Genomic DNA, 26769 nt, shown 5'->3' on the forward strand with positions numbered 1-26769 from the left:
AATTTCTACTCCAAAGCCATGAGCAATGGCTTGCAGGTATGAATTCTTAGGGGAGACATTTTTCATTTTCTTACCTTGAGCCAAGGCAGGCACATTTTACAGATCTGCCTATCCCTATTGAATTGAATTGAAGTTGCTCAGTCGTGTCTGACTCTTTGTGACCCCATGGACTGCAGCCTACCAGGCTCCTCCGTCCATGGGATTTTCCAGGTAACAGTACTGGAGTGGATTGCCATTTCCTTCTCCAGTGGATCTTCCCGACCCAGGGATCGAACCCGGGTCTCCCGCATTGTAGACAGACGTTTTACTGTCTGAGCCACCAGGGAGGGAGATGTAAATATACTTTTAGGGATAGCTGTCAAATTCATCTGTTTTGTTATCTGTTTGGCTTTAGTCTTAATTTTTTCTTTCCCTTACAGTAACAGTTTTCTTAAAAGTTTTTTTTCTTTTTAATCTGTAGTATCCATCTATATTATAATCACTTAAAAGATTTTAAGAGAAATAACCTAGATTATTTCATTCAGTTTTGTGTTATGGACTCATTTGAAATTGATGAAGTGAATCTGGGAATTGTTATCTTTTAGATAATTGAAATATTTAGTTTTGGGTGCTCTAAATTGATCAACTTGAAATACTTTTTCTTATAATTTCCACTAGTTTAAAACATTTTTTAGATTTCACAAATATAGTTTATTTACAGATGAACTAGAGATAATTTTATTTCTTTAAATAAGCCTGTTTATTTCTATTTCTAAAATATTCTTCTGTGACTCTTTGATGCTGTTATCTGCAGCTGTACTTAAGATCTTAGAGAAAAAGCTGTTATTACTTCTTATGTCTGTGTTTGCATAGATTATCTTCTTAGGAAACATTTTTTCTAGTTTCTTTATGAGTTAAACAAATCTTTAGGAATGATATTACCATTAACTTTGGAGTTATCATATAGAGGGAAATTTTGTGCATATTTTAGTGATATTTGTGTGTCCGTATTTCAGTGTTATGTAAGATAAAACACGATTCCATTTTTTTCTAATTTACCTGTCTGCTTTTTAGCCTAGAATTATAAGAAAGTTTTTAAGTTTTCCAGTTTAGTCCAGTGCCTTTCATCAAATTCTTTGTCTCTAGTTTCTTTGTGTAAAAGTTCATTTTACAGTAGTCATATTATTCTGTCAAAATTTTGAAGAAAATTTTACCCTTGTGACATAGAAGATTCATGACAGACCTTAAACTTCAGTTTCTCATTTCAAAATAGTCTCTCACTCAGTAAAACAGTTCAGATGATCATTTGTTCTCTAAGTTTCCATTTCTGTTAAGTTTATTATGTTCCATTGGATTACAGTGATAGCACAATTTTTAGAAAAGTAGTTTGGGGTTCTTTCATGCTAGTGAAATGATTTCATCATCTTTCAGAAATCCATATTGTGGGGTGTATGAATTGATATTCTGTTAGAATGATTTTATTAAAAAAAAAAAAAGACTTTACAGTACAATTAAGTGGACAGAACTTTAATCTCTTATTTTGAAGTCTGTCTCTGTGGAATTGTCCAAGAACCATCGAAAATAAAAAGTGATCAGAGCTGCTATAGATTGAAGTTCCATTTTTATTGATTAGTTTCCTTATCCTCTGTTATTAATTTCTCTCCTTTTATACTTTATAAATATACTTTATAACTTTATGTTTGAAAATAGCATCATGGTAGTAAGGGAGTAAATGGGAGAAGGAAGACATTCATGTGTTGGAATGTTTGAGTAAATACTAGTGTGTTCCTGGTAGTAATTTAACGTCTTTTTATCTATACTGCTAACAAATCCAACTGCTCTATTATTTTATATTTCCTCCTATTATTTGACCTTTGGCTATTTTACTTCAGAACATTTTTCAAAGGTAGCTAAGTCAGAAGTGGATGTGAGTATATGTTTACTCTTACATAAAATAGTTTAATGGTAATAATACCTAACATTTTCTGAGGATTGATCATATACCAGACACTGTAGTAATCCTCCATCCTACTCCCCCTTAAAAAAATTAATATTTAGGTATTATAACTTCTATACTACTCAGGCACAGAAACCTTCAGTAATTTACCTGTGATCTTACAGATAGTAAGAAGAATCGGAATTGAACCCAGATAGCTGAATTAAGAAGTACTGTCTTTCCTGAGGTCTGTAGAAGAGCATTTAGTTGTGGTACAAATGAAATAGTTGTAAAAACATTCGATCATTAGATAACATAGTTGGGAATGTGATACTCTCAACTGGTACCAGAATGGTCATATGTCTTTCCACAGCATAGTGTTACGTATGAGCACCCAGACACATATCCACTTACTGACTCTCAAAACTGAATTCATTCACATTAAATATTACATTTAACACTGTTTTCCTTTGTACTTTCAATTGGGTGTGAACTGTTTTCCTTTTCAAGCTTGTGCAGGAGTGTTGGCAACCCTCTTGTCAATCACAGTATAATGCTGTAGAAGTTAATAAAACATTTGAAGATTATTTTACCTTCAGGAAATTGATATTTTTAAACAATCAGAAAGAAAAGAAAAAGTTAAAAGCAGCAAATCAATAAGTATACTGATCGTGTGTGTATGTGTGAGCTACCAATATATGTTTATTTTACTGTTCTCTATTTTGGTTTGTATTTTTTCTACCACATTGAGGACTGTGAAACCTGCTGTGGGAAAAAAAGGAGTGTTGAGTGAAGTTGGAGAAGTGCATGATGGTTTTTTTTACATTTTTTTCCTTTCCCAACTAGTTATCCCAAATTCACCTAAAACATTTGGCTTATTGCATCTCAACTTTTTTGATTAAGCAATGAATATCTTTTTGATTTGTTCATTTGGTTTGATCACTGTTAAGAAAGATGAGCCCATAGACTCAATCTTTGTGCTCCAAGGCCTCTTTTGTGCAAAACAAAGCTACTACTAGAAAAATGGCATCCACTTTTTCCTGCTGACAGGCAGTTGCCATTTATCATGACCAAAGGGTGCAACAGGGAGAACACTTCATTAAACCTTACTTTATTTTTATTATTTGGATACTTCCTTAATAAAAATATATAGAAATCTGAAAGGATATATCATGTTTTGAGACAGTAGATTTAATAAGATCTAGATGCTTTTCAAAGCAAGTAGTCTCAGTACTACTTTTTCTATTAGAAATATTTTCTACCCAAAGATCATAAAAAGATTAACCAGAAAAGTTACTTGAAAGAAATTATAGCATTAAAGATTTAGTGTTTATTTTTTTTAATGGGTTAAAAAAGGTATTTGTATAAGAATGAAGATAGTATACTTTCAGAAAATATCCTTCCTATAAAACATGGAGATTCTCTCTGTTTTGTATTTTAATGTTATCTCATATTTATTTGCTAAATTATCAGTGTTTCTGAAATTTATCATTCTGAAAGTTAGAATAATTTCAAAATTGAGTTTTAACTATAAATGTAATGTGAATAGTTTTTTTTTTGTTGTTGTAAGAAGTTTAAAAATCCAAAGTCTGTTGTAACTCTTTTCCTAGCATTCCCTTTCTCCAACCCAATTCACATGCCTTGAATCTATCTTTATTAGAAGAGTATATATTTTGAACTTTGATTATTTGACAGTTCTATAGGTGTATCTGTCAGGAACAAGAAAAAAAATGATGAATGAGTCATATAGAAAAGTAGTTTGGAGATGGTTCAAGACACATAGCATATAATTCAAGTATTAATAAATAAAACAGGAATGATCTGATTTTATAAAATTCTTCACATATGGTTTCCTGCTCCAGAGATAAGACTTTGTAACACTTCTTTCATTGGCTCATAAATATCCCATTTCCAGTATTTCAGTGTCTTAGTAACCATTATTCTCTTTTATTAATGGGTACAAATAGGAGGAGTAAGTTTAAAGAAGGAAGAGGGTTGAAAAGCATATTTTAATAAGCTTTACCTATTCTTTGGTATGTATCTAATATTTATTCATTTGTCATAGCTATTCTATGAATTAGTTACTAATATCATTGCCAAATGAGAAACTGAGGCAGAGAGTTTAAGTTACCTATCTAAGGACATACAGCTTCAAAGTGGTAGAACCAAGAATCAGATTTAACTACTAGGTCCTGAGCCCTTTAATCACTTTATTAGGCTGCCTCTCTAGACAAGATCCTTTCCTGGACTTTCTTGGGCTAGAATCATAGGACCTTCATGCTTCCAGCAGCTTAGTAACTAAGGATTTGATCTGGAGAATGGAAGGCATTCTATAAAGAATTTGGCCTTATACCACAGTTCAGGGCCTGAATGTCAAGAAAAGATCACCATACGTTGAAGGAGCTCTGCTGAACATCAGAGAGACTGTCAGTGAAATTATCCTGAAGCACTGAGCAGAGGGTAGGAGCTGACATTAGATCAGAGAACTTTGGTGAAGACCTCAGCCTGAACATCACTGGTAGTAAGTGGGTAGAAAAGTGAGTATTTGTGGGAAGGTCTGCAAAACCTGTCAGGACTATGAAGTGGGAGCTGATGTAAAGGTCTACAAGGCTGCAGCATCTGAAAAAACCAAGCACCTGAGCCCTGTTACTTCTTGAGAAAAACTGGCCTTCACTTATCTGCTTCAAATATGAGGTTCTGTCATAAAACTGTACAGACCAGGAGATTGTGGGAAATGTGGTTTCCAGCCTTAGACCGCGTAAACGAGGTGGTGGTAGTGTTGGTGTGTCTGCCAGATTGACAACAGACGATCTCGCATAATAACCTACTGCAGCTTAATGTAGTGATACTTTGCATGTGGTACGTGCCATAAAAAGTAACACTTCCAGACTCCTTCCCCCACCCCACTCCTGACTCCCTTTTCTTTGCACCTTTAAATGTAAAATGACCATACTTCATATATTGTTTTCCCTTTGATTCTTACATTACATAAGACAATGTAATAACTTTCAACTATGACTTTTTGTTATAGTACTTTCTTCTTACTGATTTCAAATAGTTTCGTTTTCCTTCTTCCACCTTTCCAATTTGTTTCTCTGTCATTGACCCAGAACAACTTGTAATACTGTTGACCTTGTGGGTTGCTGTTTTACTGATAAGTGACACATTTACTTTCAATCCTTTGGACTGCAAGAAGATCCAACCAGTCCATCCTAAAGGAGATCAGTCCTGGGTGTTCATCGGAAGGACTGATGTTGAAGCTGAAACTCCAATACTTTGGCCACCTAATGCAAAGAGCTGACTCATTTGAAAAGACCCTGATGCTGGGAAAGATTGAGGGCAGGAGGAGAAGGGCACAACAGAGGATGAGATGGTGGGATGGCATCACCGACTCAGTGGACATGGGTTTTGGTGGACTCCGGGAGTTGGTGATAGACAGGGAGGCCTGGCATGCTGCGGTTCATGGGGTTGCAAAGAGTCGGACACTACTGAGCAACTGAACTGAACTGATCAGACAGACTGTTTTACGATTTAATAATATTCTAGTTTTAACACTTACGTGCTTTTTCACACCTTTAGAGAGCCCAGTAATTCTGTAGTTATTTCATCTTCTCTGATTTTGCTTATTTTCAGCTTTATCTCACATCATGTAGAGGGTAGATAGTGACTTGTAATGCATGCAACACAATTTTCCGCTTCAGTGGTTTGATCTTTAATTAATTTTGTCCTCTTGGGTAAGCTTTCAGAGTGCAGTAAAGATGAACTTTTGTTTGTAGTATATAAGAACATGAATTGGTGTTACATTTTCTTCACAGTTGTCAAAATTGTAGGGAATTACCTTTTACGTGAGTGCTTTGGTCATATTTGTTCCTGAGTTGAGTAATTCTTTATATTAAGCAGTAAAAATTGGCTACATGGATATCTAGGTCTTTCCATGCTCTGTGGTCTTTGTGACTCCTTGTCCTACTCTTGAACCATGATCAGATTAATTTTTTCAACTTATATCCATTGAGCAACTAATGAAGTAAGGCACTGGGCAATAGATGCTGAATAGAACACTAAAATGAAAACATGGTCTGTATCCTCAAAGAACTATGCTGATAGAAAGTTGACCCTCAAATAATGTGACATTTTATAAATTAGAAGGTAAAGTGTCCATATGAGGGGGACATTAAATTACACTAGCAGATAACATGCTAACTGAAATGGAAGAGGAAAGACAGAAGATTGAGATAAGCAACAAAGACAACAACTTGACTATTATTGCTGTCAATAGTAGGAAAGTATTCTACTGGCTGAGAAAGTCCTTGTTTTCCACTGCTGAAAACCTTGCTATTAAAGAAGTTGAATTTTTTAAAGTAACAGCAAGCTGAACACGTGTAAAAGGTTTGGATACTTTCGTGTAAAATTTAGTGTAAAAATTTTGAACCATATACAGTTATCATTTAACACCTGTGTCTTGTCTTTCTTACATGTTTTTATGAGCATCTTGATGGCTGGCAATAACTCCTAGCATTAGTAACTGCAAAATTTTAAAAAAGCTAATTGGATCAAATCTTAATAGCTAATGTTAGTACAGATGTACTTATCATTTAAATTATTGATGATTAATGAGTTAAAGCACCATCAGCAAAAGGTCTGTTAATATTTCAGTTATTTTTTCATATAAATAGATACGAACATTTTTTTAGGATAGCTCATTTCTCTTTAAATTATTCCTGTGTTAAGGACATTTTGATCATTAGTATACTGATTGAAGAGGCTTTTGGTTTTTTTTAACTTAAATAACTTTCTTATATTTATTTAGTTGAAAATATTTTATATTTTGATATGACTTATAATTATGCTTGAGAAAATAACCAACCATTGTAACTGTAACAGTATTTTCTACTCTAGGACCATTTCTTTGTAGCATTATTTCCTTTAAAAGATAAATGGTACAAAATCAAATTCTTGAGTGTTTTAAATAGCCTCGAAACCTATAAGATAGCATGGTATGTGGTGGAAAGTTCCTCGGTTAGCACATGGTAGGTTAGAATTTTAGTCCATACTCTGCCAGTAACCCTTTGTGTGACCTTGAATAAGTAATTTACTTATCTTGTTTGCACTCAGTATCCTCATTTATAAAATAGATGATCTGCAGTCTTTTCTAGAACCAAAAGTCTCTTTCTGAATTTCACAATTGTATTTATTTTCTATCCCTAAGACTATTTATGGGAGGGTTAAAATATACACATTGAAAGATGGTAACGATAACCCTGTATGCAAGACAGCAAAAGAGACACAGATGTGTAGAACAGTCTTATGGACTCTGTGGGAGAGGGCGAGGGTGGGATGATTTGAGAGAATGGCATTGAAACATGTATAATATCATATGTGACACGAATCACCAGTCCAAGTTCGATGCATGAGACAGGATGCTCGGGGCTGGTGCACTGGGATGACCCAGAGAGATTGTATGGGGAGGGAGTTGGGAGGGAGGTTCAGGATGGGGAACACATGTACACCCGTGGTGGATTCATGTTGATATATGGCAAAACCAATACAATATTGTAAAGTAATTAGCCTCCAATTAAAATAAATAAATTTATATTAAAAAAATACACATTGACATTCAAATAATCTGGAAATTTTGGTAATATTTTGTAATTATATTTTAGAGTGTTTTGTTTTATTTTTAAAGATCACATTTGTTGGTAACCTTTATCTTTTCCCTTTCTGAATTATACCTTTGTTATAATCATTGTCTCCTTCTGAAAAAATTGTGTGAATGATTCCAAGAAAGTAGGTCACCAGATGTATAGGATAACTTATTTTCATGATTTTATTTAAAAAAATTTTTTTAAGTTCTCCTTTTGTTGTCCTTTTGTTTCCAAGGTAACATTTGATTGTTTTACTTAGCCAGCTTTCTATTGACTTCTTCATGATAGTAACTTACCAGAGATAAAATATGAAGAACAACAGAATAACTCCCTAAACACTTTATGAACTTTTAAACATTGACACACTTTGCCCTATTACTGGTCTAAGGCTGTGTAGGCAAGAGTGAGGCAGGTGCTGAAAGAAAGAATACAGTCAGATTATCTCACTAATTAAATTTTGAGGATTCTTATTCAGTTTATTTTTAAAGAAAGGAATGAATAGTTTTAAAAATAAACTATTTGCCTTTCATTGTATTTGTAATTTATCTTTAAATCTAAGACTGTCTTCTCACAACCTTCAGCTACCTTGTAAAATATTTCTGATACACTGTCTTACATATAGTCACATGTGTCATATAGTTTCTTAAATATTTTCTCTCAGACCTCTCTCCTCCAGTTCTAATGTGAATTTTTTTTTTTTAATGTTAACCTTGAACTCTGTTCCATCATCATCCTGGGAATTCCTTTTAACCTTTGAAAGATGGAATTTCCTGTTGCTTACATTTCAGTTTCGTTTTTGTTTTGTTTTTTTTTCACTTAGTCCCTTATCTTGATGGGACAACTCTTTCAATGACTTATTGAGTAAAGATTAATAAGAGGTAAGTTTTTTGAGATCTTATATGTCTAAAAATCAATTTTATCATTTCATTACTTATTTGGCTGTGTATAAAATACTACATGTTTTTTTAAGTACTACTTGACTGACTCCTGGCTCCCAGTATTGCTTTCTGCATTTCTTTTTTTCCTTCTCTTGAAATTCTTAAGATTTTCTCTTTATCATTTAGGATGACCATGTACTTTCATTGTTTCTTATAATAGCAAATTTCTTTAAAACACAGCAAATATTCTTATTTCATGATTACAAAAACTTCTTTTATATCCTTATGAATATTATAATTTTTATTTTTTTTCTGTATTCTGCATTTGGTTTCCTTATTTCTATTCATGTTCATCTTTTTCATGTTGAAGCTTTCAGATGCCTAGGAATCTTTGGAGTCATCCACTCATATTTTGTTTCAAAAGTTCCTGTAAGGCTGATAGGCCCAGTGTTTCCCCCAAAGATTGGTTTTATGATCACAGGGCTTTTTCTTTGGAAACTCCCTAAATGTCAGTATCTATAGGTTTTTTCCACATTAATTCAGTGGAAGTAGTCTCTTGTCTCCTAACTGATAGGTATAATTTTGACTGTCAGGATCCTGGACAGGTGAGGAGAAAGGGGCTAAGGGTCTCATGGCTTAAAAAGCAGAATGCATTAATGCTTCTGGTTTCTGTTTGCTACCTCATTGCTTCCTTCTCTGTGCCTGAAAACCCCTTGTACAGAGTCTCTCCGGTTCTTTTTCTCCAGAGAATACACCTCTTGTGTCCTATGGGAGAGGGGTAATCTCTTGACTGCATAGAAAGGAAGTCAAATCCTTATATCTTCATGTTACTGAAGTTTCATCCAAAGTAGCGTTTTCTTAATATATTTTTTAATGTATTTATTTTTAATTGAAGGATAATTGCTTTACAATGTGGTGTTGGTTTCTGCCATGTATCAGTGTGAATCAGCCATTGTTATATGTATGTCCCCTCTCTCTTGAATTTTCCTCCTGCCTCTGACCCCATCTCACACCTTTAGGTTATCACAGAACCCCAGTTTGAGTTCCCTGTTCATACAGCAAATTCCCACTGGCATCTACTGTGCATATGGTAATGTGCTACTCTCTCCATTCATCCCACTCTCTCTTACCTGCCCTGGGTCTACAGGTCTGTTCTCTGTGTCTGCATCTCCATTGCTGCCCTGCAAATGGGTTCGTTGGTACCATCTTTTAGATTCCATATATATGCATTAATATACGATATTTGTTTTTCTCTTTCTGACTTACTTCACTCTGTATAATAGGTTCTAGGTTCATCCACCTCATTAGAACTGCCTCAAATGTGTTCCTTTTTATGGCTGAGTAATATTCCATTGTATGTATTCACCACAGCTTCTTTATCCATTCATCTGTTGATGGACATCTAGGTTGCTTCCATGTCCTAGCTATTGCAAATAGTGCCGCAGTGAACACTGGGGTAAAGTATCTTTTTAAATTATGGTTTCCTCAGGAGTGTGACTGTTGGGTCATATGGTAGTTTATTCCTAATTTTTTAAGGAATCTCCATACTTTCTTTCATAGTGACTATATCAATTTATGTTCCCACCAACAGTGCAAGAGGGTTCCCTTTTCTCTACACCCTCGCCAGCATTTATTGTTTGTAAATTTTTTGGCCATTGTGATTGGTGTGAGATGATATCTTACTGTAGTTTCTCTAATAGTGAGCGATGTTGAGCATCTTTTCATGTGTTTATTAGCCATCTGTAGTTTCTTTGGAGAAATGTCAGTTTAGATCTTCTGCCCACTTTTTGATTGGATTGTTTGTTTTTCTGGTATTGAGTTGCATGAGCAGCTTGTATATTTTGGAAATTAATCCTTTCTCAGTTGTTTCCTTTGCTGTTATTTTCTCCCATTCTGGGAGTTGTCTTTTCATCTTATTTATAGTTTGCTGTGCAAAAGCTTTTTTAAGTTTAATGAGGTCCCACTTGTTTGCTTTTATTTCCATTACTTTAGGAGGTGGGTCATAGGGGATCTTGCTGTGATTTATGTCATAGAGTGTTCTGCCTGTGTTTTTCCCTAAGAGTTATATACTTTCTGATCTTTCATTTAGATCTTTAATCCATTTTGAGTTTATCTTTGTGTATGGTATTAGGAAGTGTTCTAATTTCAGTGTTTTAAGTGTAGCTGTCTGGTTTTCCCAGCACCACTGATTGAAGAGACTATCTTTTCTCCATTGTAAATTCTTACTTCCTTTGTCAAAGATAAGGTGCCCATAGGTGCATGGGTTTATCTCTGGACTTTTATCTCATGCCATTGGTCTATAGTTCTGTTTTTGTGCCATTACTACACTGTCTTGATGACTTTAGCTTTGTAGTATAGTTTGAAGTCAGGAAGGCTGATTCCTCCAGCAGCATTGTTCTTTCTCAAAATTGCTTTGGCTATTCGGGGTCTTATGTGTTTCCATATGAATTGTGAAATATTTTGTTCTAATTGTGAAAAATGCCATTGGTTATTTGATAGGGATTGCATGGAATCCAAAGATTGCATTTGGTAGTATAGTCATTTTCACAGTATTGATTCTTCCAACCCAGGAACATGGACTATCTCTCCATCTGTTTATTCTGTTTATCTCTCCATCTGTTATTCCTAGTTTTTTAAGGCATCTCCATACTGTCTTTCATAGTGACTATATCAGTTTATGTTCCCACCAACAAAGCTAAAGTCATCAAGACAGTATGGTACTGGCACAAGAACAGAACTTCCTTCATTAGTGTCTTATTGTTTCTGTATATAAGCTCTTCTGTCTCTTAGGTAGGTTTATTCCTCGACATTTTATTCTTTTTGTTGCAGTGATAAATGGGACTGGTTCCTTAATTTCTCTTTCGAATTTTTCATTGTTAGTGTGTAGGAATGCAAGTGATTTCTGTGTATTGATTTTATATCCTGTGACTTTACTTAAAGTTCATTGATTAGCTCTAGTAATTTCCTGATTGTATCTTTCGGGTTTTCTATGTATAATATCATGTTGTCTGCAAATAGAGTTTTACTTCTTCATTTCTGATCTGGATTCCTTTTATTTCTTCTCTGATTGACTTAGCTAGAACTTCCAAAACTTTGTTGAGTAAGTGTTGAGAGGGAGCATCCTTGTCTTGTTCCTGATCTTGGAGGAAATGCTTTTAGTTTTCACCATTGAGAATAATAGTATGTGAGTTTATGTGATTGTAATATAGTCAGGAGTTTTATTTTTCAAGTGTTACTACTGTTAAGTGCCCCATTTCTACCTGTAGAATGATAGCTTTCATAAGCTCATTAAGTGTGTACATTTGATTTCCACAATGTTGTAGGCAGAATAATACCCCTATCCCAACAAAGATGTCCATGTCCTAATCCCCAGAGCATCTTTATGTGTTACCTTGGCAAAAGGGGCTTAGCAGATAAGATTAAAGTTATGGACCATGAGATGGGAAGATTAAACAGTATTATATGGGCTCAATCTTTTGTTGACTGTGATGGCTACTACATTTCTTCTAAGGGGTTCTTGCCCACAGTAGTGGTCATAATGGTCATCTGAGTTAAATTCACCTAATGCAGTCCGTTTTAGTTCACTGATTCCTAAAATGTCAATGTTCACTCTTGCCATCTCCTGTTTGATCACTTCTTATTTGCCTTGATTCATGGACCTAACAGTCCAGGTTCCTGTGCAGTATTGCTCTTTATAGCATTGGACTTTACTTCCATCACCAGCCACATCCACATCTGGGTGTTGGTTTTGGTTTGGCTCTGTCTCTTCATTCTTTCTGGAGTTATTTCTCCACTGTTCTCCTATAGCATATTGGGCACCTACTGACCTGGGGAGTTCATCTTTCAGTGTCCTATCTTTTTCCTTTTCATACTGTTCATGAAGTTCTCAAGGCAAGAGTATTGAAGTGGTTTGCCTTTCTCTCCTCCAGTGGACCACGTTTTGTCAGAACTCTCCCCCATGACCCGTCCATCTTGGGTGGCCCTACATGGCATGGCTCATAGTTTCATTGAGTTAGACAAGACTGTGGTCCATGTGATCAGTTTGGTTAGTTTTCTGTGATTGTGGTTTTCATTCTGGCTTCCCGCTGATAGAGAAGGATAAGTGGCTTATGGAAGTTTCCTGATGGGAGAGACTGACTGAGGGTGAAACTGGGTCTTGTTCTGATGGGCGGGCGGGGCTGTGTTCCCTTCCTGTGGTTTGACCTGAAGCCAAACTATAGTGGAGATAATGAAGATAATGGTGACCTCCTTCAGAAGGTCCCATGCACATGCTGCTGCACTCAGTACCCCCATCCCTGCAGCAGGCCACCAACCCATGCCTCCACCAGAGAATCCTGGACACTCACAGGTAAAGCTGGGTCAGTCTCTTGTGGGTGATCATGGCATCTGGTCCCATCACTTCATGGCAAATAGATGGGAAAACAATGAAAACAGTGAGAGACTTTTATTTTCCTGGGCTCCACAATCACTGTGGATGGTGACTGTAGCCATGAAATTAAAAGGCACTTGTTCCTTGGAAGAAAAGTTATGACCAACCTAGACAGCATATTAAAAAGCAGAGACATTACTTTGCCAACAAAGGTCGGTCTAGTCAAATCTATGGTTTTTCCAGTAATCATGTATGGATATGAGAGTTGGACTATAAAGAAAGCTGAGCACTGAAGAATTGATGCTTTTGAGCTGTGGTGTTGGAGGATAATCTTGAGAGTCCCTTGGACTGCAAGGAGATTAAACCAGTCAATCCTAAAGGAAATCCTGAATATTCATTGGAAGGACTGATGCTGAAGCTGAAACTCCAATACTTTGGCCATCTGATGTGAAGAACTGACTCACTGGAAATGACCCTGCTACTAGGAAAGATTAAAGGCAGGAGGAGAAGGGGACAAGAGAGGATGAGATGGTTGGAATGCATCACCAACTCAATGGATGTGAGTTTGAGCAAGCTCCGGGAGTTGGTGATGGACAGGGAAGCCTGGTATGCTGCAGTCCATGGGGTCGTAAAGAGTTGGACACAACTGAACTGAAAGTAAGAGGGAGATGTGACTATAGATTATGAGTCAGAGATATGCAGCCTTTGTAGATGGAGGAAAGGGTCCAAGGAATGCTGGCAGTCTCTAGGAGATGGAAAAACAAGCAAAGTGATTCTCTTCCTAGAACCTCCAGAAAGGAATGCAGCCTGCCAACACCTTGATTTTAGCCCAGGAACACTTAGGGTATATCATTGTGGTTTTGATACGTATTTCTTTGTTGGCTAATGACACTGTTGATATTTTAAAAGAAAAATGATGCAGCCCCTTCCTCCTTTCTGTTATCTGTTCTCTATTACATATTGTAAAAATGATGTTGTAGTTGGACTCTTAAACAAAGGAAAAGTGACAGATTATAGATCTGTTGTAAAGCGTTATTCATCTGTGTCATTATTGCCATCACCCCTCAATTTTAGCTGTTATGATCTAAGAAAATAAAACCTAATGTGATATTATGATGAAGTTCTGGAAAAGTACTCTGAGGAGTAATTAACTGAAAGAATATTCACATAGTTACTTGATTTTGCTGCCCTTGTTACTTTATAATTATTTTTTTGGTATGTTTATTAGCTTAACAAATGAATGAACAGAGACTCTTAACATAATAAAGACCTGTTCATTTATCTTTAAATATTTAAACTTCTATTACCTGAATGCTAGGATGTTTGGATAGTAAAACTGGAACTGATAATTAGAACTGTCTTATATGGAACATTCTGCCTTGTTATCTGGAATAATCATGGCTTTTCTGCATTGAGTAGAGATTATATGAAATAATATTTGATTTTAATTTTAAGATTCAGGTGTTTGAAATAATCATGATTAAAAGTAAATTCATGTGCCCTCAGTATGTTGTGGGTTTCTTTTCTACATTTCAAATCCAGTTACCATCTTTATTCTCACAGTTACTTAGCAGCCTGGATGTCTAGGATCATGCTTTCCTTACAATTCCAGTATCTCTCCTACCTCCTTTGTTATTTTAGTAATGTGTTTGCTGCTGTCCTTGCTTCTTTTATCTTCTTGCCCATCTGAACTCTTTCTTTTTCCATTCCTTCCTGAGGGTCACCAGTGTCACATGTAAGTGTGTTCCTTTGAGAATTTTTTTTTTCCAGTTTTGTTAGGCATTTTCTCCACACCCATCTTTAAGGTGAATGTAGTTTTACATCAACTTTGTATCATTATTAAGAGTATACATTATGACTGACTTGAATTTTAGAACAGTTTTGATTAAAGATTTGAGCAGTATGTGACTTTATTTTTATGCTTCACCTTAGTTGCCCTTTCCAAATTTATAAATAATTATACATTTAATTATTTGTTCTGAACCCAATGGGCAGAGGCTGTCCTGTTCACCACTGTGTGTTCGTTACCTACTACGGTAGGTACTTAGTGTATTTCACCAATGAGTTCATTTCCACTGTTGCTATGTATCAGAAGCTTAGTATACTTTGAAACAGTCTTTTCCCTAGCCCTTTATTGTTAGGAAGGGAATTAGTTTGTTTCTCCTTGTATGTATTAATCATATTTCATTGGTGAAACTATAGAATTACTTGAAAGGCAGCCTTCCCTTTAAGTATCTTGTTATTTAGACATTTTCTCTGCATTTTTTTTTTTTTAATGTAGAAACTTTTCATTTGCTTTTAGGCAGGGAAATTACTTTTGAAGAAAATATAAATTAGCTTACCCATGTTCCTTTTGAAGTTACTTTAAAATTGATGTTTGTACTTTTTGGCATATTTTCTAATAACTTTAATGTAACTTGAAAGCTTTCATATTTTCTTTTCGTTTTCTTTACACTCTGTGTCATCTAGTGACTTTTCATCTTTTATACAAGTGCCAAAGGGACTTGTTGGGACTATCTTTCCCTACTCTTATACACAATGTATCATCTTCTACTCTCTTTGAAGTTGTCAGATCTTTTTTTCTGTCTCATACATTTTTATATTGTTTTATGTATCTCCTTTTTTGGAGAGATAAATGCAATAAAATGTCAAAGTACTTTTTATCAGCTTTGACTGAAGCTATATTTTTTTCAGAATTCACCTTTTCTTATAGATCATTATTCTAGAAATAGACTGAAACACATTATTAATCTGTTTTCCATTTTACTCAATAAATCAGTAGTCTGTTATAAGTGGTAAGCTTCATTTGAGAGATAATCAAATATCTGAGAGTCTGCTTTCATTTGATTTGAAAATAGTTTTACACATACACATATGTTTTATGTCTGTCATATAGTCTATTTAACAGAAAATTTTAAAATCTGGAATATGTTTTTCATACATACAATTTTTAGATGCTAGTTTAGCAGAAATAATAGAAGCATTGGATTCAGCCCTATTGAAATGACTAAAGGCAACTAGGCATTCATTGCCCAAGTCTTAATTTATTTGTAATCTATATGCTAATGGTTTTGATTAATTAATGTAGTTCTGGGAAGAAAGGATTATGTAGGGGGATCTTAGATATCAGAGTTATTTTTGAGTTTATTATCAGACTCAAGGGGACCTCTGAAGTACTAAGTACTAAACAGATTATATAACCTGTGTGTCTGTCACAGATCCTTAGAAGAAACCTAGGCAAAAAATTTTTTGGTGGACTAAACCATGCTTAGTTCACCTTGACTCACTTGGAAGAGAGCCACTGAGGGTGTCCTTCCGTCAGGTAATCTTACTCAGAACCCACAGGCTGCTGCTGTGCTTTTTGCCTTTTGGAAAGTCATCATTTTTATTTATTTCCAGGTGTGTGAAATAAAGAGAACAAGGACGAGGCGAATCTTCAGGATTTTCCTTATTTTGAATATGCTATTACCTATGAGAAGGGCATTACAGAAACATTTGTCATGTAATATGTAGCTTTTATTTTACCTTTTTAGGCTTGTGGTTATTTTAATTTACAGTGTTAAGTGAAACTGGTCATGATATTCTTTTTATTTTTCACCTATTTTCCAAACCCAGTTAATAAAAATTAGGTAAAAATAAACTCTAGTCAGTTGACAAGAAGTGAAAACACTCATTTTTGGTGATCACCATTCCATCTGTTGTATGCCTGTAGCCAACAGAAACAGATGGTGCTTTGTTCATACATTGTTTATGTATATAACATTTTTCTTTCGAATATTTTGTGAGTTTTAATATATGATTGTTTTTAGTGTTTTTTTTAAAATTGGAAAACATACTTATGTTTAAGGGAAAAATATATATGCTGTATATATATTTCATTGAAGCATTTTGAACAGCTTCAAGGCAGCCCTGACATTTATTCCTCAGCATAAATCTGAAGCTATTTTAGCCTGACAGAGGTTTTCAAGGTTTAATTGTCCTAATTAACATTGAATTTTGAATTTTGTTAATAAGTAAGCATTTTATCTTTTTATATATAAATTACATCGGAAGGCATTCTTTGTTTTGTCTAATCACGTGTGGCTTATTTATTGTCATTTGTGTAAATGGTGATTTTTCATCAAAAAAGTGTGTCAAACTTAGAGAAGTCAGTGCACAAATGACTGTGAAATCCATCAAAGATGTTGAGATACACTCTTTTAGTTTTAAATTTAGTTCATTTGTGAAATGAATCATTCTAACCTTGGGGAAATAATCATACATCTGACTTAATTATAAATTAAAATAACCCAGAATTAAAATATGTTACATGTTTATTAGTCCAACGAGTGAAGTTATTGAAATATTTATTTCAGATGGATGTGCTTTTAAAATGATGCCTATAGTTACAAATGTTTTATTCTTTCCTAACTTAGATGCATTGTCTCTAATATTATGCCGCTCTTTGTGGGTGTTTTTATCCCCTCCTGTTTTCAAGTAAATGTGTCAGAGACAGGTAGAGCTAGGTAATCTAAGCAGCTCAGATTGACAGTGTTCCCTGAGCAAATAAAGTTCTTAAAAAATAACAAAGAAGAAAAAGATAGGAAAGTGTTAAGATTTGGAATGATTTTCAAACTTTCATTTACTTTTAAGAGTGTAATAATTAAAAAGGAACCTCAATTTGGAAATAAACTTTCAATCATTTGGAACGTCTAGATAATATATCTGTGTTAAGTTCTAAAGCACATACTTATTAAATAATTGTTCTTTCCTTCTTCCATGCACTATGTTCTCCCTTCTGCTTTATCTTGTTTCTAAAGTAGTGTCAGGCTCAATGTATTCCATGAAATGACCACCTGGTTATGAATACTTATGTACATCTAAGATGGGGCAAGCTCTTTGATTATTGAAACCTGTTGGATGAGGCACACTTGTTTTTTTTCCTGTCGTTTCTCCTTCTTTTTAACTCCCGTTATGTTTTTGATTCACTAGAGGAGATACCATGTTTAACATATTTTGTCTGTTTTGTTTGTAGATTGGTGTGAATTACAACAGTTGCTGGCACTTCATTAAAACTAGGGGGCAAAAACCCACTACTTTCAGTATTTTCTTGGTTGAGAGACTTGATATTCTGAAACATTCTGTTTGGATTAAATCCTCTAATTTTTAATTTTTGGAAATATGCTGCTGCTGCTGCTAAGTCGCTTCAGTCGTGTCCGACTCTGTGCGACCCCAAAGACGGCAGCCCACCAGGCTCCCCCATCCCTGGGGTTCTCTAGGCAAGAATACTGGAGTGGGTTGCCAGTTCCTTCTCCAATGCATGAAAGTGAAAAGTCAAAGTGAAGTTGCTCAGCTGTGTCTGACTCTTAGCGACCCCATGGACTGCAGCCTACCAGGCTTCTCCGTCCATGGGATTTTCCAGGCAAGAGTACTGGAGTGGGGTGCCATTTCCTTCTCCATTGAAAATGCTAGTTATATTTGCTAAAGAAGCTTGCTATAAATCACTTTGGTAATGGATCATGTTAGTCATTGTATGTATAGGGTACCAAATTGAGTAGAATATAGATAGAGTCAGCTTGAGGTATTGAGGTCTCCACTCCTTTGGGTAGACTTGTCTCCTTTGTCTCATTTACTTGTTTCAAAATGTAAGAACTTTTCATTTAGACATAAGAGTGTTACAGTTTATTTAACTATCAAGTGAGAATAAGACATTTGCTTTCTTTTGATAGTTTTACTCATCTCTATGTGGGATTAAATTATTGATCTTGGATTTATCATGCAAGAAAAATCACTGAATTGAGAGTTGTAAGACCTGGGTTTGAAGTTCACCTTTAATCAGTTATCAGCTGTGTGATCACAGCTGATCAAGTTTCTTCTGTGACCTGCTTTCTCAGAACTCTAAAATGCTATAATTTCATGTTGCTAGTAACAACCTTGTTTTTCTGGCTAGAAATTGTTTATGTTGGTTTCTTGTATTTAGTTATTTAAAATTACAGCAGGAATACGTAAATGATTACCTTCTTGTAATATGTGCACTTAAGTTAAAAATCACTTTATTATAAATGTTTAGTCATTTAAAAATACTACTTTCATAAAATATAAAACAATTTATAAATGTAGAGATATGTAACTATAGTTATGAGATAGGATCAGTGTGACATTATACTTTATGATGGTAATTGCAGTATGGGTGATAGCTTACAGTGAATGATGTCAGACTTGTTATCTCCAAAGAAGATTTAGCTTCAGGACCAGGGACCAGGCTTGATCACTCAATAGCTTTTGTGTAGCAGAGTTTTATTAAAGTATAAAAAGTGAGAGAAAGTTTTTGACATAGACATCAGAAGGGGGAAGGATAGTGCCAGAAACCCACTAGTCTTATCAAGGCCTTATATACTTTTACTAGACCTGCTCCCACAACATACATCTTAAATTAACAAGATTAGAACTAACAATAGAAAGGTCTTACCAGACCCACTCCCACAATATATGTCTTAAGGTAACAAGATTAGTCAGAATGTTCTTGTCAAGGAGAAACATGTCCTTCAGCAAGATAGATTGTTATATTGACTAAGACAAAGCTATGTAGGGAAAAAACCTTTGTCCTTTTCTCTTCCTTGAGAGCCCTAAACCCCTTTCTCCTTGAGGGCTCTGGACCCCTTCCTCCTTGAGGGCCCTGGACTCCTTACCAGTCTACCTAAAGATCAGCTCTTCCATGGGTATGTAAAGCTTCCAATTGATGGAATCAAGCCAGATGTTTGAAAATTTAAAGTATTAATCATAAATGGTAAATAATTATATATTTTTAAAAGAACTGAGAATATGAACTTGGACCATTGATGTATATACTTTAAAAATTAATTCAGTGAGTAGATGATTCAAAAACTAGATGACTCAACAAAAGATGGATTGAATGAAGAGAAATATAGAAATGTGTGAAGACCGTTTGAACATTCTTTAGATGTTCCTAGAACTAAAATAAGTAATTTGAATATTTTTCCTTTGATAGTGGTTATTAATTTTGATCACCTTATTGAAATGGTTCTATGCATAATTTTTGCAAATTGAAAATAGATTATTAGAGAAGGGAACAATAACTTACCCTTTTGGTCAGTGTTATCATTTGTATTATCTGGTGTATTCATTTGTAGTTTCATTCCAGATACTTATATTTATTTTATTTAAACAAATTTATTGAATTTCTATGTAATATGCATTATATTAAGGTTAATTGGGTCTGAAAAGATGAATATGACATGGTCCTTACCAGTTTTGGGAGAAATTGTGTAGGGAGACAGAATTTGAAGCATAAAAGAAGGAATGTCATAGAGGGGAAAGATGACTATACAAAGAGCTAGCCATAAGGTTTTAATTAGGACTTGGGTAAGTGGTGTCAGTATTAAAGGCTGTTTTCAAACTTTAATGTGTATATGACTTACTTGAGGATCTTGTGAAAAGACAAGTTCTAATTCAGTATGTTGTTCTGGGCATGAGATTCTTCATTTCTAACTCCCAGTGGATGCCAGTGCTTATGAACCATGATTCATATTTTGAGAAGCAAGGCTTAGTACTAATCTTTGAAATTAAAAATAGATGTGTATGTGCTCAGTCACTCAGTCATGTCCAGTGTGGACTGCATTTGAAATCTTTCCCTGGGTACAGTCTTACTTTTTCTTCCCAATTTCTTCTATAATATAATCAAACTATACTGATTGAGAGTATAAATGTAAGTGAATATGTTGTCTTTAAATCTGCTTATTTTGAATGACTGACTTGGTTAACTCTTGGTCATCTGTTGTTGTTCAGTTGCTCAGTTGTGTCTGACGACTTTGTGATCCCATGGACTGCAGCTGGCCAGGCTTCCCTGTCCTTTACTACGTCCCTGAGTTTGCTCAAACTCGTACCCATTGAGTCGATGATACCATTCAACCATCTCATCCTCTGTTGCCCCCTTCTCCTCGAGGGGCAGATTAAACAGGATGTGGGTTCTAAATAACAAGTGACTTGGTTCTGTGGAAAATTGAAATGACAGTGATTTAGAATTGTTTGGTCCCTACTGTAACTTGGAAATAATGTTCCTTGATCTCAGCAGTCAGACAAAGTAATTTTTGAAAGTGGTGCCTCCTTTCTCTTCATTCTCTCTTAAGAACAGTGATCTTTACATGAGAATTGTAGATCTCCAGAGTATGTGCTACATGGTCGAGATTTTTAACATACAGGCTGCAAATACTATTGTACTTGTATTACTTTAAAACATACAAATGTTGTCTTTCACATGGTAAATGTGTTCTGAAATACAGGATATAAATTTCAAAAGTTTTAAGTAAATAAGCTCAAGTCACCTGTACCATGTTTTAGTTGATTTTACTTTAACCAGGGTTGGGAGACATCTGAGCCCTTTGCCTCCCACTTGTTTCGTAGCCGTTAAAAATTGATTCTTGTTACTCTGACATGTTTGTGCAGCACACAAACATACACACACACACAGAGGCATACAATAGATGTATTGTGAGTCCAGGTTTAGCTCTAGCAATCATATATGATAAGTTATGAAAGTTTAAATGTTCTTCATAAATCATCATAGTATGACATCTATGGTGTTCATAAATCTTCAGGCTAATTTTGTAGCTTATTTTTCTTATCAGATATCTGTTATTTAGAAGTAAAGCACTGTTACTGTAGGCTGTACTTAATTTGTCATGTTTTTATTTTCTATGATATAAATTGTAACAAAGTGCAGTGGAGCAGTACTGCATTAATTAGAAATGCTGCTAACTTTCCAACTGCTTAACCTAAGCAGTAACATTTAACAGAGAAAATTTATTTTTACCATTAATTAAACATTGGATATTTTTGTGGATTTTTCTTTCTTTCTTTCTTTTTTAGAGAACCAGAGGACGAAAACGAAGCTTCATTCCTGAGGAAGAAAAACATGAGGTTGGAATAAGTTAAGCATATTTTGCATAGTCTAAACTTTGAGAAACTTCCTTGCTTAAAATTATTTCTGTTTTCCTCATATCCGGATTTTATATTTTGTTTCTTCCTTGTATGACAGGAAAGAGTTCCTAGAGAGAGAAGACAAAGGCAGTCTGTGTTACAAAAGAAGCCCAAGGCTGAAGATTTACGAACTGAATGTGCAACTTGCAAGGGAACTGGAGACAATGAAAATCTAGTCAGGTAAGCTGGTTGCTGAGACTTTATCTTTTGGGGATTAAGGTTCCATCCTAATCATTTTCTCATCACAGATATAATGGGGGAAAAAAAATCACAGTATAGGACCTTTCTTAAAATCTTATTTAGTGAAAAAAGTACTTCACAAACAAATTTCATCCAATGTGCTACACATGGTTATTCTCTGGATTTAGATATAGTTAAGAGTGATAATCTGGATTTTCAACAAAAGAGAATTAACTTTCCCTTGGCATGAGAAGTTGACTGTGTTCTATAGATAGAGGCCACAAAAATAATTTGATCTAAACTGTTTGTGCTAAGGTTATTATGTTTTATCTCATAGAGCAATAAGATTACTGAGTTTTGTTAGCATATAAAAGTTGATAAGTTTTTTAGCAGTGATGATAAGAAATACTTTTTATTGACACGAGCTTTGTTAGTACTTTATCATTTTTCAAAAAAATGTGTTAAATGCTTCTCTCTTATGAAATAAAGAAAGGTGAAAAGATGGCCTAGGTAGACATTTTTTGTTTTCTGTTTTGTTTTCTTCTTTGTTTCTTTGTTTTGTTTTGTTACTTTTTTTTTTTTTTTAATCAGACATAATTCTAATCAGGAATCTCAGATGATATGGCATAGTGGGTATTCCTGAGGGTCCAGAGACTGCTAACTTGAGCCATTTGCCTCTCTTGCTGAGATGATGAAATTGCACAAAGCTTTCAGTGAGATGAAGCAGTGGGTGGGTGAGAAAAAGGAGACCTCATCTAAAAAGAGGTATCCTCTTTCAAAGGACAGTGACACAAAGAATTTTTTAGTATGTTATGGGAACACTTTCTGATTTCCTTCAAAATTTTGTCTTTTGATAAACCCCTAACTCATGGCATAGAAATTAAATGATTCAAAAATTATTAGTTAATGTGTATTAATACCTTTATAAGATTTTAAATATTTGCTTCCAAAATGATGTCATGTATTTGTCATTAGAAGTATAATTTGCTTGTTTTAATTTCTTAAAGGCATGTGGTTTTAAATTTCATGACTTTATGCCATCGTTGAGGTAGAAAAAGAAAAAGTATAAATTCCAGTGAAGAAATACAGAGTGCTTCAGCAGACTTGAAAAGTCTGTAATATTAGACCACTGTTTTTTGAGATAGTTTATGTAAAATATCGTGAAAGCTTTCCTGGAGATTAAGCTTATTTAAGTTTAGGGTAAATTAGTTCTAATATCAGAAGAGACCCATGAATAATCCTCATCACAACATGATGTTCTGATTTATATAAAAAAAGAAATCCCAAACGTAAGCATAACATACTGGAATGCATAAAACAACAAATAAAAGAAAAAACATAAAAACACTCTTACATAATGAACAAAAATTCAGTCTAGAATTGAGAGCAGCATTGTGGGGCATTTTGAAGCAATAGTTAAGAGAGCTGGTTATTCTTTTTATAACTATTAAAATCTATGTAAATATCTCCCTCCTATTTATTTTCTTAAGATAGTAGGCTGATGCAGGTCTTTTTGCTATAGACTCTATATGTTTTTGTCAGGTTTGTATTTTATTTATTTGGTCATATTTGAAAAAAAGAACCTAAGAAGTAAATACAATTTTCATCTTAAAAACCACTCTATAACAAGAGTATCTCCAGGACATTGTTTTATAGTTGTCTTAAAAAAGAAAAAATAGGTATCACCTTTCTTTGATTCTTGATAAACATTTTTATCTATTATTAGCCTTTCCTCTCATTTATTTTATCAGTTCCTATTATAAAATTTTCATCCTCACTTGCATTATTATAACATTCCAGTGTCGGGTTTTTGTGAAAGTCTTCTGGAAGGTAAAGATATTTTTGTTACTCTAGAAATGATGGATATACAAATCTCTTCCTTAGTTTTGCCTTGTTAAGAAGATAATATCAGATTTTCTGCAAAGATTTTAGAGGTAATGAAGAGGGAATTAAATGTTTTATAAACGTTATATACTAATAATGCTCTGAGAACAAAATAAGCTGGATATAAAGCCTTGCCATAAAATGTTTTATAGTTATAATGTGATTGTTCTTTAAAAATACATATATATTTTATCTATATTTTATATACACACACACACATACACATTTAGTTTAAGCACATTGCTTTTGGATTAAAGAAGAATTTTATGTAGAATTTCATGTGTTTCAAGAGGTAGGCTTATAAGCCAATATCTACCATTTCCCCTAAGATCTCTTTTATTTTGTAATGGTACCATCGTTGTTTGCAAACCCCTCCCCCCAAAACCCACACTTTTATGATTAAGTTGCATCTTAAATATTATGTACACATGCTATTTTTTTAACTTTACTTTTAAAACATTTTAAAGTAACCTTTTTTTCCCCTGAAGATATATTTCAGTGCTTGATCATATTACTTATTATATATGTTTATTAAGTCCTCTTATAAAATCAACTTCTTGGGTCATAATTTAATTACTAATATTATATTGAATATACTGTATTTTCTCAGATTCCTTTGAACTAATGTACATGACTCACTGGAATCGGCTGTTTAGCAGCTTTGATTTTGAAACCACACTTCTCTATGTAATTCAGGCTATATAAAAAATTCTTAGGATGTTCCTGGCTTTTTCAGTTATTTGTAAATGTGTATATGTTAATTTACATGTGTAATTTTTTTAATATCATGAGAAAGCTGTATTCAATTTGTCAGTTACCTGTAATAGTAGGTTCCAAATGTTATTTTCTGTTTTGCCTCTTGAGTTTTCTCAGGTCTTTAACAAGTAATTTAGAATTTCTGTGTCTTGGTTTTCTCCTCTCTTATATATGATCACAATCATGCTGTGCTCCATTATAAGCTTTGTGAGTTATTCTGTATAAGATAGTAGGGCAGTGGTATTATTAATACTTAATAATTCAAAGAATACATGGATGTGTGCTCTGAAATAAGGATTCTAGATGGTAAATATGTTACAGTAATAATACTAATGCATATTTTTTTACCTTTCAGAGAGTGTGCTTGTCCTGTTTTTGTATATGATTATTCTTGCAATAAGGGAGACAGAAAATTTGAATTTGTTGAAACATGGTCCCTAAAATGATTTGACCAACTATTTCTTCTAAACACAGGAAATATGAAAGTTATCAGTGTCTTATGGATGAAAGATGGTTTACATTATTATATTGATTAGAAAAAATAGTGCTTCCTTTTTTGCCATCTACTTTTTAAATTTAATTAAAATTTAACTGGAAAGTTTCCAATTGAAAATATATTCCTCTGTGTTATTTAGTGCAGTTAAATGCTAAAGGGCAAATTGAAACTGTCTTCAAATTATGAGATCTTTGTGGATATTTATCTTTTTGCTGTGAATGTTCCTTGTTGGAGGTACTTTTGAGCTCTTAGTGATATCTTACTTGGTTTTGCTTCCTCAGTTCCTGGGACATTTAATTATCAGTAAATGTGTGGCAAATGAGTGACTTTGCCATATGAGTAGTGACCGATTATTCTTTGCTGAATTAATTTAAAAACATTTACTATTCTAATTTATTTCTAGAACAAATTGTTCACTCAGTATAAGTATATGATAAAATGTTTAAAAGACTTAATAAAGGAGGATTACTTTCATGTTGCTAAAGAGCAGTGGTTTTTTTCTGTGTTTTAGGTAAAGGACTAGGAATCACAAATTTGAAATGTTTGTTGATATATTAATGTAAAAGTAGAAATAAAGTGATTATTCTTCTTGAACACATTTTATTTTCAAAAGATAGATTTTAGATGTAGGTTGGCTTTTGTTCTCTACACATCTTTATCAAACCATCAAATTAGGAATAAGACCAAAATTTTAGGCTTCAGATTTTATCTTAACTATGTAAACTCAGTGGGACACATTTTATTACTTAACGGGAAATAGGCGAGAGGAAAAAGGTCTCCTAAAACTAAGATCCTTAAAATCCATTGGTCCTCTTAAATAACATCTTTAGTTTTACCTTGTATTGTGGCCATTACTTAGAAGCATTGAGGGTAGGAAATGATCTGTGCAGCTGTTTTATTTTTATAGCTAAGTCTATACCGTTAAATGTTTACTATATTCTCTTCCTTATTTGAGTATATGGCAAATTATATAGGTATTGAACCATTTTGGTTACAGAGTTAGGATGTTTATTTGGTCTGTTAACACTGTTATTAGCACTTTTATTTATTTGACATTTTAAACATCTAGCTTCTGTGTGCCTTCCTCAAAACAATTTGTTGATATCTTAAGTTACTAGGAACACAAACACAAATTCATATTTATCAATTATTTCAAATATTGGTCTCTGTGATAATTCAGATTTTTCAGTTTATAATTACATTTCCTGTTTTAGCTTTCTGGAGGTTTATAGATTGCCTGGGTCATAGTAAGGGGTGTTTAATTCCCCAGAGATTCTGTTAGACTAAGAGAGCAGATCTTATTTGTAACTCTGTGTTAACTCTATGTTCACAGAATGTAAGATCACTTTAAATACTAATAGATTGTTTTAAAGTACTTAAAAAAATAAAACATAGTTTCATTTCTCTTAAGAATAATTGATTACATTTGATAGATTGCCTAAAATATTTCATACTGTTCATGGGGTTCTCAAGGCAAGAATACTGAAGTGGTTTGCCATTCCCTTCTCCAGTGGACCACATTTTGTCAGAACTCCCCACCATGACCTGTCTGTCTTGGGTGGCCCTGCACGGCCTGGCTCATAGTTTTCATTGAGTTAGACAAAGCTGTGGTCCATGTGATTAGATGGGTTCGTTTTCTGTGATTGTGGTTTTCAGTCTGTCTGCCCTCTGAT

At 34.1% G+C, this 26769-nt stretch overlaps 1 protein-coding gene across 1 annotated transcript in view; it reads left to right on the plus strand.

Moving 5' to 3' along the window:
* PHF14 (PHD finger protein 14) overlaps positions 1 to 26769 on the plus strand; it is a 195372-nt gene that overhangs the window by 70048 nt on the left and 98555 nt on the right. The window contains exons 15-16 of the mRNA XM_052639076.1: positions 21670 to 21720; positions 21839 to 21960. Coding sequence (XP_052495036.1) covers positions 21670 to 21720; positions 21839 to 21960 — 173 coding nt within the window. The remainder of the gene's footprint in view (positions 1 to 21669; positions 21721 to 21838; positions 21961 to 26769) is intronic.

The sequence above is a fragment of the Budorcas taxicolor genome, chromosome 4 (genome assembly GCF_023091745.1).
Source record: "Budorcas taxicolor isolate Tak-1 chromosome 4, Takin1.1, whole genome shotgun sequence".
Classification (NCBI taxonomy): domain Eukaryota; kingdom Metazoa; phylum Chordata; class Mammalia; order Artiodactyla; family Bovidae; genus Budorcas; species Budorcas taxicolor.